Genomic DNA, 14811 nt, shown 5'->3' on the forward strand with positions numbered 1-14811 from the left:
TCTTGGTTTTTATTTATTTATTTTAAATATATTTTTATTGATTTCAGAGAGGAAGGGAGAGGGAGACAGAGATAGAAACATCCGTGATGAGAGAGAATCATTGATCGGCTGCCTGTTGTAGGCTCCACACTGGGGATCTAGCCTACAACCCGGGCATGTGCCCTGACCGGAAATTGAACCTTGACCTCCTGGTTCATAGGTCCACACTCAGCCTCTGAGCCATGCTTTGCTGGGCTTTACTCTTGGATTTTAGTGTGTGTTTTTTCCACAAAAAATAAAAAGAACTAATTATTATTATGTGGTATCTGTGGCAATTAAAGCTTGTTGCTGAGTTGGTTTTTAAAACTGAAAATGCATATATTGTGAGGTATTTGTTTTTTTAAAAATAATTATTTTTGTGTTGCAAATTTGCTTTTTAGGAACTAATTGGCCTGATAAAACATACAAAAATTCCCATTATTTGTATGTGCAATGATAGAAATCATCCTAAGATTCGCTCTTTGGTTCATTATTGTTTTGATCTTCGATTTCAAAGACCTCGGGTTGAACAGATTAAGGTATGATGTTTGTAATTTTTTTCCCATCACACTATCCTATTTATTTAAAGGTCAACTTCGAAAGTACCTGATAAATATTTTTAAAATATCTGATTATATAGGTTTAAAAAAGAAATCATTGAAGATTCTCCTTTGTCAATTTTAGGGTGCTATGATGTCAATTGCATTTAAAGAGGGTTTGAAGATTCCCCCTCCAGCTATGAATGAAATAATTTTGGGATCCAATCAAGATATCAGACAGGTAAATTAAATATATATTACATGAGAATTGATAATTCTTTTGAATTAATGCCTTAAAGCTGTTTGAGGAGAGGGAGTGGAATATATTTTTATTGATTTCAGAGAGGAAGGGGGAGGGGAGAGATAGAAACATTAATGAAGTATCATTGATTGGCTGCCTCCTGCACACCCCCTCCTGGGGATTGGGCCTGCAACCTGGGCATGTGCCCTGACCAGGAATTGAACCATGACCTCCTAGTTCATAGGTCAATGCTCAACCACTGAGCCACACTGGCTGGGCAGGAGTGGCAGTTTTGTCCCACCTTGACAGTGTCTCATTTGCAATTCTCTTAGGTTTTACACAACCTGAGCATGTGGTGTGCACGAAGCAAGGCACTAACCTATGACCAGGCCAAGGCTGACTCTCAGAGAGCCAAAAAGGACATCAAACTGGTAAAGTAAATTTCCATTTCTTACTTAATTCTGGCTGGGCTTAGTTCCTTGACACACCTATAGAACCTCTGGATATTTATAAGAGATATAGACAGCTGTTAAAAGTGTTTCTAATTCAAATGAAATGCTTTTCAAGGACTAGCAATGTATATTGTAGATTTTGAAAAGGGGAAGTTTTAAATTATAATTATGCATCAATAATTTTAAAGTGGCTTTTTCACAGTTCTTGATGTATGGATTTCATTCGTGTTTTTAATGGGTCTGGAACTGTTTTTAATGGTTTAATAACCTCCCTGAAATGAGAAGTCTTATCGATGATCTCTGTGTTCTATTTCACCTAGTCACTGCTTAGAATTTATTAGTTAGAGCAATGATTAAGCAGTATTTCCCCCCCTCCTTTTAAAAATATTAATAAAAAAATTTACAGCAATTTTAGGCTCACAGCCAAATTGAACAGAAAGTACAGAGATTTTCCATATACCTCCTGTCCCCAAATACATACACCCTCCTCCACTGTCACCACCCCCATCAGACTGGTACATTTGTTTAACTGATGAACCTACACTGACACATCATTATTACCCAAAGTCCAGACTTCACATTTAGTGTTGTACATTTTGTGGGTTTTGCCAAATGTCTAATAACGTGTATCTGCCATGGTAGCATACTAAAAATCCTCTGTTCTGTATATTCATCCTCCCCTGTCCCCCTGGAAATCACCAATCTTTTTACTATATCCATAGTTTCACCTTTTTGGAAATATTATGTAGTTGGAATCATACTGTGTAGCCTTTTCATATTGGCTGCTTTTACTCGGTAGTATGCATTTAAGGTTCCTCCATGTCTTTTCATGGCTTGATAGCTCATTTCTTTTTAGTGCTAAATAATATTCCATTGTCTGGATGTACCACAGTTTGTTTATTCACCTACTAAAGCAACTTCCAAGTTTTGGCAGTTATGAATAAAACTGCTCTAAACATTCATGTGCAAGTTTTTGTGTGATAGAACTTTTTAATTCATTTGAGTAAATACCAAGGAGCACAACTACTGGATAGTATGACTAAGAGTATGTTCAGTTTTGTAGTAAACCACCAAACTGTCTTTCAAAGTGAAGCCATGCGTGAGAGTTCCTGCTGCTCCACATCTTTGCCGCCATTTTGTTTTGTCAGCATTTGGATGTTGGCCCTTTCTTTTTAGGGCCCATTTGATGTTGCCCGGAAGGTGTTTGCAGCTGGAGAGGAGACTGCTCATATGTCGCTTGTGGACAAATCCGATCTCTTTTTTCATGATTATTCAATAGCGCCCCTCTTTGTCCAGGAGAACTACATACACGTGAAGCCTGTAGCTGCGGGGTGAGTGCTCAGAGCTAGTGAGGGTTAGAGTTGGTACCCTCCCTAACCCTGCGAAGGCCAGACAGCCGAGAGGGAGGGGAGTGGAGTATACACAGTGGTGTAATCCAGACTGGTTTCTGTCCTGCAGGGGGGACATAAAAAAGCACTTGATGCTTTTAAGCAGAGCAGCAGATAGCATATGTGATGGTGACCTCGTGGACCGGCAGATCCGGAGTAAGCAAAACTGGAGTCTCCTGCCCACACAGGTAAGCATAGTGGTCTCCTTAAAGCGCACGCAGGCTCTGCTTTAGTTAAAGAGAACAAAATAGCTGTCAGCTCCTGTAGTTATTTGAAATACCAGAAAAACATTATGGCTCTTATGGCTCAAAAATGCCATCTGGTAGAGACCAAAACTCTGTGGTCACTATTGTCTATTTCTTAATCTGGCCTTATTTTTCAGTGATTCAGAATGGTTTTATGTAAATGGACATATGGAAATTAGGAACGGTAGATTTTGGTCATAACTAAAATGTGAGTCAAAAGTTTTATTTGCTTGCCCTGGCTGGTTTGGCTCAGTGGATAGAGCATCGGCCTGTGGACTGAAGGGTTCCGGGTTCGATTCCAGTCAAGGGCACATGCCTGGGTTGTGGGCTCGATCCCCAATAGGGGGCGTGCAGGAGGCAGCTGATCAATGATTCTCTCTGTCTCTCTCTTCCTCTCCCTTCCTCTCTGAAATCAATACAAATATTTTTTTTAAAGTTTCATTTGCTCTGTTTTATCTTAAGAACATTTCCTTTTTTTGCCATTCTTGGCTCTTGCAGGTGGTTACTAGTGGCTTTTTCCTGAACTGCAGCCAGGGGAGGTCAGTAGCCACTTTCTAATATGTGGATTCTCATTTTCTTCTTACTAAAGAGGCAGCTGTGTATTGGTACTTTACTTTGGTTGATATTTTTTACTTAAAATAGAATTTGGTCAACATTCATAATTAAGAGTACTTGTTTTGCATATTTATACAGTATTATTATTATTTATACAGTAATAAACAAGGGACTTCCAGCGTCTACTCTTCTCTGAACCCTACCACACATTGTTTGAAAACAAAAAAACAAGGACTCATTCTGTATATAAAGAATTCTTTCTCATGTTTTAAAAGTGTTTATTTTTTTTTACCTAATACTTGTGCTTTTGAGAATTTATTCTTAAAGAAATAATTTTAAACACAGAAAAAGCTTAATGTACAAAAATATTCCCGAAAGCATTAGTTCCGAAAGCAAAAAATTGGACAGACTCTCCCATGTTCAGTAACAGGAGAATGATGAATTATGGTAAAATCTCTTCACTAGAATATTATGCCACCTTTGAAATTATTTGTAAAGATGAACTAAAGTGAAAAAATTAGTTAATTATTAGAATAAAGCAGCATACAAAATGTATGTATAATTCCAGCGTTTAACAAGTGAAACCCTGGATATGGAAGATATTCAAGGACACCCCTTTTCACTTTTCTCAGTTTGCTTGACTCCATAACGGTTAGGTTTTTCATGCTCTGGTCCACCTGTGCTATCAATAGCTTGTGTTAAAGGCAAGCATAGGCCCCTCTGACATTGGCATCTACAAGGTAACTGGTGTCATGAGATCAGTTGGTTGAGGAGGCTGAGTTGGCAAGATGATCTCTCTCAGGGCCATGTGTGTTTTGGAACAAGGCATTTACCATAATCAGTTGTTTTCTCTGGAATAAGTTTTCCACACCCACAGATCAGAGACAGAGAGAAAGGGCCTGACTGCCCTGGAATTAGGTATGTGCGACATCGATGCTTCATTTCCAAAGACTGCTTGGAAGCTAAGGAAGCAACTTTGTACTGAATTTAAATCGTGGCCTGCACTTGATTTTTCCCCAGGCCATTTATGCCAGTGTTCTTCCTGGAGAGTTAATGAGGGGGTACATGACTCAGTTTCCCACCTTCCCCAGCTGGTTGGGTAAGCACTCCTCTACAGGCAGACACGATCGTCTTGTGCAGGATCTAGCATTGCACATGAGTCTCAGGTAAGTGGTAAAACTCCATTTCTGGTATTTTATCCGTGTAATGTATTTAGCGTTTATCTAGTAAGGATAGCTTTAGTCAAGAGATTTATATTTTAGTTTTGATTTTATTGCCAACTAGATAAAGACTCCTGAATAAGTGCGTGTGTGTGTGTGCGCGCGCGTGTGTGCTCATGTGGGAGCTTGAGTTTTATTATCCATAATCATTGTAACACTTATTTTATCACTAAAAGGATACTTTGGAAGAATAAAGCCAGGTGGTAGAAATGTTTATAACTTTAAGATACATTTAAAACTGTATTCCTCTGAGATAGTGCTATGATTATAACGCCTATTACTAGTAGTCATATACAATATCTCTGCTTCAGAATAATTTAATTGGAAAAAGGGAACCATATAGATAAATGAACTAGTTTTTACCTACCCCAGTAGTAAAGTGACCTGGTCATTTGGGATGGAGATACAGTTTACCTTAAATAGGAAGTCAATACTCTCATGATTGAGAACCAGTGTGTTTGGAGAAGTTTAAGGACGTTCAAAATTCTTACTTGGTACAATTTTGTTAATGTTTAAAACTTAGAAAATGTGCATGCATACACATATTAAGTGAACTTTAGGGGTTTACTTTTAACCATGAAAAACTACTTGAGCAATCTTATTTATCTTTCTGGTCTGGGGAGAGGATATTAGTATTTGGTTCACCCTTGGCTTTTGGTTAAAGCTGAACTGAGTTCTTCTACTTCCTGCTCCATTCCCTCTTCCTAGCCTGTGGCATGAGCCTTTTATTGCCACCATGGTGTTAGTTTTCTGTTGCTGCTATGACATATGACCAAAATTTAATGGCTTAAAACACAAATTCATTCCCATCTTGAGATGGGAAGACTATCCAGATTATTTGGGTGAGCCCAGTGTAATTGCAAGGGTCTTTAAAAAAAGGTGGTGGTGGGGCGGGGGTAGCAGTGCCAGAGAGAGATTGAAGATGGGAAAAGGGACCGTGAGCCAAGGGATGCAGGCAGCCTGTGGAGCTGGAAACGGCTGCTTTCCCCTGCTGTCCTCCCTGGTCCAGTTGTGGCCTCTCAGCTTTCTCCCTGCTCCCTGTCCACTGCTTGTTAATATCAGGACCCCAGTGCCCTAGGGTGTCACCTGTGGTGCCCGTACTGTGCTCATGTGGATTGTGAGCACTGGACTTTCACAGTGTTTCATGGCTGTCCTATTTGGATGTCTGCCCCCTTCTCCCGTTCGACAGAACATTTCTGGGGGTAGGAACTGAGGCTCACTCCCTAGCACATAGAATTGCTGAGCAAGTGTTTCTTAAGGAATCATATATAGGCCACTATCATCATCAAGCACATCTGTATTGAGCCTCTCAACTTGTAAAGTAAATTAAAATGTTCCTACTTAACTTTTATAGCCCAGGTTTCTCTTTTTTAAAAATGGAAAAGTATGATTTTATTACTCTTAATCTTTTTTGGGTCATAGATGCCTTTGAGAAGTCGAAGCTTTGGTCTTTATTCCCCCCCAAATGCACTAATGTACAAATACAATTTCAGGGGAAGTAATAGATTTTTGAGGATAGGACCCTTGATTTAGACCAGTGATGGTGAACCTATGACACGTGTGTCAGAGGTGACACGCGAAATCATTTTTTTGGTTGATTTTTCTTTGTTAAATGGCATTTAAATATATAAAATAAATATCAAAAATATAAATCTTTGTTTTACTATGGTTGCAAATATCAAAAAATTTCTATATGTGACACGGCACCACAGTTAAGTTAGGGTTTTTCAAAATGCTGACACGCTGAGCTCGAAAGGTTCGCCATCACTGATTTAGACGATGCTTTTAGACTTTACTAGATTTAATGTTATGTGATCCTACTAGAAGGTAACGGTGATGTAACAAATTACAAGACTAATTTTGGAAAAGGTTTGATGATTGTTTTGGGCACTGGGCTTACGGCTCATACTTGTCTTCAAGTATGCTGGATTATAGGAGACAGACTCAGAGGAAACAGGTGAATTAAAATGGGAGCAGTTTGAACTCTTTGCCTAGTTAATAAAACAGTTGTGGGCCAGGTTCTAGATTTCTGATAGGGGAACTGTGTGGGGTCTTGTGATTCAGACATTCAGTTGCCTGAAGGGAGGAGCATGACCCATAGGTAATTTTTATTTATTATTATTATTTTTTTAAAATATATTTTTATTGATTTTAGAGAGGAAGGGAGAGGGAGAGATAGAAACATCAATGATGAGAGAGAATCATTGATCGGCTGCCTCCTGCACACCCCCGACTGGGGATCGAGCCCACAACCCGGGCATGTGCCCTTGGCTGGAATCGAACCTGGGACCCTTCAGTCCGCAGGCTGATGCTCTATCCACTGACCCAAACCAGCTCGGGACATGGGTAATTTTTAAAAGGATTTTTCATTTCCTTTCTGATTTTATTTTATTTTATTTATTTTATTTTATTTTATTTTATTTTTTAAAATATATTTTATTGATTTTTTACAGAGAGGAAGAGAGAGAGATAGAGAGCCAGAAACATCGATGAGAGAGAAACATCGATCAGCTGCCTCCTGCACATCCCCCACCGGGGATGTGCCCGCAACCCACGTACATGCCCTTGACCGGAATCGAACCTGGGACCCCTCAGTCCACAGACCGACGCTCTATCCACTGAGCCAAACCGGCTTCGGCTCCTTTCTGATTTTAGTGTGGGTCCTGGAGTCAACAGCTTTTGAGGTCTCTTGTTTGAAGTGTACATAGATATTTAGTTGCCTGGTTTGAGGATGGTGGCAGCTGGGTTGTAAGATTTAGGTTGGCGACATTGGAAATATTGTTTCATTCATCTATTTTCTGTCTTTAAGCGACAGTGTTTAAATAGAAAGAAAAACAGCCTTTTCATGATACCATTCTAGTTCTCAGCCAGTTAGAGACTGCTTTTCTGTCTTTCCCTGGCCAGAAGGCAGGAACATTCTTGGCAGGTTATTAAATTTGGTGAAAACCCTGCTCTAGAACTAAAAATTTCAGAGTAACAGTGTTAGGAAATGTGAGGGAAGCTTTCATATGTAATTTTGTGTGTTACAATCCAGAGAGCAAAAACTTTTTCAGACCCTTCTTAGGAAGTGGTAGTGGCACTTGAGGTAGGCAAGCTCCCTGACTTTTAGGGATGCTTTTCACATTTGGAACTGGGAACAAGTAACCGTTGGCTGTGAGAAGTATGAGCACATGGAAGCACTGTTGTTGCCTGGGCCCTAAAGAGTAGGATGGAAGCAGAACCTCCATTTGTGGTTTGCGTTCTCTGATGCAGGTAAGTACAAACTCCCTGGGAGTGTGTTGGTGTCTACACGTGACCTGCTGGGGCAGCACCAGGCTTCCCTGCACCAGCTGTGAAATAGCAGGCATCCCATTGTGCGCTATTGAAAGTGGGCTGAACCCCCTTCTGATGTGCACACTGTGACTTGAATTGGTGGTAGTTCGCTGTTGACTACAGCTGTGTCTCTTTTGTTTTGGTTTAAGAACTTACTCCAGCAAAAGGACTATAAATATGGATTATCTATCACATATAAGGGATGCACTTGTACAGCCCTTGACCTCACAAGGGGTAGAAGGAGTACAGGACGTTGTTGCCCTTATGGATGCCTATTATTTGATGAAAGAAGACTTTGAGAATATCATGGAGATTAGCAGCTGGGGAGGCAAGCCTAGTCCCTTCTCCAAGCTGGATCCCAAGGTAAATTTTGTCACCCAGTGGCTCTCCATCACTGTAATTACCGGGTTTGTATTGGGAGTACTTCAGAGGTGTTTTATGTGCTTTAAAAGGTTTAGCTTTTTCAGTGCTTTTTGCTTGTATGGCCTGTGCTTTCCAAATATACTATTTGAGTATGATATTAAGAAAAGACTTCTGGGTTTAACTTTACAATTTGTATGTTTATCTTTGCTTTATGCTGAGTGGAAAAGCAAGATGTGAAAGTTGAGGAACAAATATAAATATATTCCTTATAAGGAAGGGTGGGCAGCTGAGCCAAGCGAAGGAACGGAGAAAAAGAAGTGCTAACGGGCTGAGGAGTGTTAGTCTGCCTGTTCGGTGGATTCAGTGTTCCAGTTGGATAACCTGTTGTGTAGTAATGGACCCCCTACTTCACATAATGAGCATGAAAAACCTAAAGTGACATAACATGAGTATGTACTATCTAATACCTCACTTTGTGCCTGCTTATTTGGTGATGTTTTAGAAGACGTTCTCTGTGGCTTGCCTTCTCTGGAATTCCGACCTGACTCAATGGTTGTGGGTAATTTATCACAGGAGACATCTACAGTTAGCATTCATGGACTAATTCTGCAATGATTAGAAGCTCAATGTGAAGGCTTTTCAAGTTATTTAGTATATTGAGCTAGCCACTATTAGTAAAAGTATTTTGTAAATAAAGGCCAACTTTAACTTGTGCCTTATTGTGAGCCTTTTTTGACTTACTGATTACTGACTAACTTTATCACTTGTAGAACTGCAGAGAGAGCACTGAATTAGGTAAAAATGACGACTTAAAAGTCATTTTTTGGATCTGCCTTAAAGTTTCCAAATACTGATTATCTTTTTGAGTCATGGGCTCTATTAAGAATATGAAAAATATGGACCTTCTCCATAGAAAAATGCATATATGTAATAAATATACACACACGTGTATAAATATTTTGCAAATAATTTTAAGGGGCTCCCAGGGTCTTTCAAAGTCTTTAGGCCTACAGAGTTCAAAAGGATTATCTGGCACTTAGATTTTAAAAGTCCCCTCCTTTTCTTTTCTTTAGGTGAAGGCGGCCTTTACGAGAGCTTACAATAAGGAAGCCCACCTGACTCCGTACTCGCTCCAGGCAGTGAAGGCCCCCAGGCACAGCACTGGCCCAGCGCTGGATCCTGAGCACAGTGAGGAGTTCCAGGAGGATGACTCTCAGTCTGATGAGAAAGAGCAAGACTCTGTGGAAACGGATGCTATGATCAAGGTAGTATTTTAAGCTACAGAGAGAAGCTCTGATACTCCCGCAAACTAGTTTATTTTTTCTTGCGTAATTTACCTTCAGAAATTATTCAGGGCCTGTTTAGCAAGTAGCAGAGTAAGCTCTGAAAATACTTCTAAGTTTTTTTGTTCATCACAGTTGAAGGTGGAGAAGGTATAGATTTCACTTTTTAAAAAATCCTCACCTGAGGATATGTTTATTGATATTTTTTGGGGGGTGGGGAGAAAAGAGAGAGACATCGATGTGAGAGAAACATTGATTGGTTGCCTCCTGTATGCGCTCCGACAGCAGATTGAACCTGAAACCTAGGTATGTGCCTTGACCAGGAATCAAATCCACAACCTTTTTGCTGTATGGGATGACACTTCAACCAACTGAGCCACCACTCAGGGCTAGGTTTCACTTTTATAAACAGCTTCTAATAATAGTGGAAGAGCCAAAAAGCAAAATATAGGCCATCATATTGATGGTCATATGCTCTGTTAGAAAAAGTAAGATTTTTACTTTTTTGATCATTGGTTTGTGCTTTACCCACACACACACATTTTCACAGCACAACCAAGAAAATCATTTTCAATGAAACCATTTCTCCCTTCTGTTATTTCTGTTTTGCTATAGTCACTGAATTGCCTATAGAAGTTTTTCAGAGCAAACATCCTTGTCTTTTGCCGGAATAGGTTAGAATCATTTATGGTATCAGCCCACTGTTTGCTATAGCAAAGGAATGTAGTCTGTATCCTCCTGTATCGTGTGCGTATCGTTCTCGCCCTCTCTGGCTTTGTATATGCAGCGGTCGGAATAGTGGCCTTCACCAGTGTAGCTCCTCTTCCTGTCTAGTCTTGTGTAGACATAAGAGGTTGTCTCCTCCCTCCTCCTCAAACTGGGCATGTTTAGACTCTCGAATCTGAAACTGAAAGAAAAGTAACTTTTTACCCTGTTTGTAAATTACGTCTTACTTATTTTGTCTTTCCTAAATATATCTATGTTCTAAATCCAAGAAACTACATACATGAGGAACATATGTTGGTTCTAGATTTTAAATAGCTTTTTAGTTTTATGGCTATCTTGTAAAGCTACAAGTAGTTTATTGAAATTAAGCTCATTGGGACTAGCGGTAGTTAAAGATACATAGATATTTGCAACCTTTCTTCTTTACTAATTAAGTTGCAGGTAAAGATTTTTATAGAGATGAACTTACTTCATTTACTCATAACACAGTTATTAACTATTTTCTGCATCTTTCTCTCCCAACAGAAAAAGACAAAATCTTCAAAGCCTTCAAAATCAGAAAAAGATAAGGAGTCCAGAAAAGGAAAAGGAAAAGGTTCAAAGAAATGAAACTGTTTTTTACTACTGACAGTCACTTTTTACTCACCCTGTTGACCAGTCTATCTGGTCTAGAGGATGCCTTATTTTTTCCAAAGGAACCATAATAGGGCAACTGAGTGGTCCCATTATCAGTAAATGGTGGTACAGCTAGCAGGATGCAACCGGTAGGCTGATGTACACCTCTTATAGAGGTTGATAGGACTGTGTGGGTCCTCCACTGTCCCCTGTCCATCTAATTCGATTGTGCTTCAAAATGACTGTGTATAATCAGAATTAGAAACTACATGTGGGCTTTGGAATTAGATTTTATTTAACAATAATATGCCTGAGAACAGTGGTACTAAGGCAGCTTTTGTAAGCTTAACAATTTATTCTAATGTCCTGAATTTTTTTTAAAGATAGTTACTATTATGTGGTGAAATTTTGTAAATAAATCATAATACAAAATAGTCACCACCTAGAACTGGGTATTCTTTTTGTACATTGTCAAGTATCTTGCAAAATGTAAATTAGGAATAAAAATGTCCCATATGATACATGTATAAATTCTTAAGCCTATCATCATATAGTAAAATACTATGTTGGTATATGACTTTCCTTACTAATTTGCAAATGATTGGATAAAAGAAGTTAATTTTACTACTAACCCGTTGTGTGAAACATAACTTTGGCAACTGAAGAGTTAGCACTCTGATTTCCAACTTCATTACGGCTGTGAATGCTGTGAATAGAATTTCATGGCGAGGCCTTTTAGTTATTACTAGAGGGTGTGGCTGCAAAATGATGGCTGGTCATTCCTATCCTTCCTGAGTCTCAACCCATCAGTAAGTCTCAGGCTTACTCTGGCGTGGGACAAAGTGAACACTGGCTTTGGTTTACTTTGTCCCTGGGAGATGGTTGTGTTCAGTGATGGAGCCCACAAACCCTACTGGAACTTTGGGTTGTCACTGTCCTTGCTGAGTGGCCCCGAGGCTGTGGAACTGGCCTGGAGGTTAGGTGTCCAGCTGCTTTTAATCTTGTCAGTAAATGCTAAGAGGTATGTGAGGATAGGAATGTAAAATCAGGATCAGGAGACTGATTCCTGTTTCTAAGGAAAGGAGAGTCTTGTTTGGATGGTGAGACATACATTTAAAGTGTATTTACCATGTGAAAAATGTCTTTTGTGGAGATTAAGTTCATTATGGGAACAAAACATTGCCTTTTGAACCGCGCCCCTCTCTGTTCAAGCCTGGCTTGAAACTTCTGCTTCAGTGAAAATTCCCTTAATTGACGACTGCCTCCCCTAACCAGGTGGCTGAGCTTGAGTTTCTTACGCATCTTCTTCTATTTCTGCTGCTTTTGGGTATGCAGGTCATGTCTGCCTAAGTGCTCTGTGCTCCCCAGCAAAGGGACTAATATCCTTGCAGTCAGAACAACGAACAGTGTCCTTTACTTGCTCATGACTTTATAAATGCTCTACCCATGATTGGCATAATTTTTGTAGTAAGATGAATCTTTGCTTTTAGAATTAGAGATTATAAATGTGCTTTTTAAAATATGAGAATGACAAGATGTTTAACTCCTGGCTGAAGCCCTCACGACTCTGAGGTGTGTGGCTGAGGTAAATGCAAGGTAGGAGCTGGGTTCCACAACAGTATGGATGTGAATCTAAGGGGTCTGTATCCTTATTGGAGCCAGTAGATGCCACACTTTATCTTTGCAGCATAAAACTGCGTACTTGCTTTTTTTGGAGAAGCATTGGATGGATGTTGGCCATTTTGTTATCTATAACAAACTACTATGTCCTCCATCTTTTTAAATCTGGCAGTTCATGAATAAGGAGTGTCTTCCTAAGCAAGTTCTGGTACAATTATGCACATGAATGAGTGTCTAAGGCCTGAAACTCCCAGAATGTAATGTACTTCACCTCACAGATCCCAAGTGCCAGCGGCTCTTATTCCTATACCCTTATACTACCCCCATAGTGGGTGGTTTATTGGTAATGACTTGTGTTGTAGCACTTAGGGAGGGAAGAAGGGGTCATAGAGCTGGAGGCATCATGCATGTGGATACCTGGATTGTCCCCGAGGCTTGCAGGCACCTCTAGTGCTCAGAATGCTGGTAGCCATACTGCGAAGACATCATCTGACACATTCGAAGTTAGGCTACACTACTCATTTCTGTTAGCTGCTTAGCCTGTGGTTACATTGGCTTTGGATGGCAAGGAAGCTTGTAGGAAGAGAGTGGTGTGTGATATGGGGAAGGAATGCTCTAAGCACCTTGGGGAAGATGCTGAATAATTTTGTCTTCAGGGGAAATCAAATGATTTAATTTTTGTGACAAGAATTCCATAGTACACAGTGTAACAACTCAGGACTATATATATAATGACTATAAGCTTCTAGTTTCATTCTCTCAAATATTTGATTTTAGAGGTTTTGGGTGCTTTATTTCAGGGCTAAATAGTCTTGATTTGTGCAAACTTCTTATTTCAAACTTTTAACAGTGTTAATATCTGAGCTGCACAATGTACTTCAAGCTGCCTTCTTTTGTCTCCAAATCCAGAGAAACATTACAAATATCTAGTTAGCAATTTTATTTTAAAGGACATACTTCAAAAAAGCTGAATATTTACAATTATGTCACAGGTGACTATTAACAATGCAGAACATATAATCTGTAAGACTTTGAAGAGGAAATATACGAAGTGTAATAAACAGCAGTGTTATATGTTACTGTTTTGTCACTCTGTAGAAGTTGAAAGGGGCAACCTGGAAAGGTCACCTTGGTTTTTGTCTTCTGTACCCGGGAAGGTCCATCAAGGGTATAAACACAGCCTTCTATGGAAAAATGCTGTCTTCCCAGGAACATATCTAGAAAGCACAACAAACACGGCCCATATGCCTTTAGAAGGGTTTCAGGAACACTGGCATTTAGTGATAAAGCCACGCACACTAAAGTTTTTTTGCTTGTTTATGGAATGTGGAGCAGAATCTCTACATTCCCACGTTAGAAATCTTCAGTCTGTCATCAGCATTGTGTTTCAGTTGTGGCCTTGCAACTGACTTGAAAAGGTGTGAGGAACCCTCGTGCACTGCTGGTGGGAATGCAGACTGGTGCTGGCTGTGGAAAACAGTATGGAGTTTCCTCAAAAAATTAAAAATGGAACTTCCATTTGACCCAGGGATCCCACTTCTAGGAATATATCCCAAGAAACCAGAAACACCAATCAGAAAGGATATATGCACCCCTATGTTCATAGCAGCACAATTTATCATAGCTAAGATTTGGAAACAGCCTAAGAACCCATCGGCAGATGAGTGGATTAAAAAATTGTGGTACATCTACGCAATGGAATAATATGCTGCTGTAAAAAAAGAACACTATCATTTGCAACAGCATGGATGGACCTGGAGAGCATTATGTTAAGTGAAATAAGCCAGTTGGAGAAAGATAAATATCACATGATCTCATTTGTGGAATATAATGGACAACTTAAAATGATTAAAATAGTTCCACAGACAAGCATGGAACAACTGTTGAGCTTGGGGGGAGGGGGGTAAGAGATCAACCAAAGGACTTGTATGCATGTGTATAAGCATAACCAAAGGACACAGTAGGGAGGCGGCTGGGGAGAGGTCAATGGCGAAAAAAAAGGAGACATATGTAATACTTTCAACAATAAAGAATTTAAATTAAAAAATAAAAGATTAAAATATAGGAAGATCCCCCCACACCCCAAAACAAAACGGTGTGGACAAGCTGTTGAACCTCTGTTATAAAGTGAGGTTGATAATGGACCACCTTACTGGGAAGAATGAGAAAAAACTTCTGAAATGAAATCGTTAAGAATTCCTTGCCTAAAAGGAGTCAGTGAACAATAACTTCAA

The 14811-nt window shown here is 39.6% G+C and overlaps 2 protein-coding genes across 6 annotated transcripts in view; one reads left to right on the forward strand and one right to left on the reverse strand.

The window, feature by feature from the left end:
* The window catches only part of RFC1 (replication factor C subunit 1), a 73067-nt gene extending 61591 nt beyond the window's left edge, over positions 1-11476 (forward strand). For 2 of the 3 annotated variants that reach the window (XM_070397856.1, XM_070397860.1), the window contains 9 exons: positions 420-557; positions 703-798; positions 1131-1229; positions 2427-2581; positions 2709-2826; positions 4459-4604; positions 8120-8333; positions 9407-9598; positions 10868-11476. In XM_070397856.1, the coding sequence (XP_070253957.1) occupies positions 420-557; positions 703-798; positions 1131-1229; positions 2427-2581; positions 2709-2826; positions 4459-4604; positions 8120-8333; positions 9407-9598; positions 10868-10951 (1242 nt within the window). In that variant the 3' untranslated portion in view covers positions 10952-11476. Of the gene's footprint in view, positions 1-419; positions 558-702; positions 799-1130; positions 1230-2426; positions 2582-2708; positions 2827-4458; positions 4605-8119; positions 8334-9406; positions 9599-10867 lie in introns of those variants that run through there. The other variant, XR_011468853.1, reaches the window with a different exon arrangement.
* Positions 9578-14811, reverse strand: part of WDR19 (WD repeat domain 19) — a 73885-nt gene continuing 68651 nt past the window's right edge. The window contains exon 37 of one of the 3 annotated variants that reach the window (XM_070397834.1): positions 9578-10523. The gene's annotated coding sequence lies outside the window, so the exon portion shown is untranslated. Of the gene's footprint in view, positions 10524-12766; positions 13795-13818; positions 14045-14811 lie in introns of those variants that run through there. The other 2 variants (XM_070397824.1, XM_070397843.1) reach the window with 2 other exon arrangements.

The sequence above is a fragment of the Myotis yumanensis genome, unplaced genomic scaffold (assembly GCF_028538775.1).
Source record: "Myotis yumanensis isolate MYYU_CA2020_CCGP unplaced genomic scaffold, mMyoYum1.0.hap1 SCAF_1, whole genome shotgun sequence".
NCBI lineage: Eukaryota > Metazoa > Chordata > Mammalia > Chiroptera > Vespertilionidae > Myotis > Myotis yumanensis.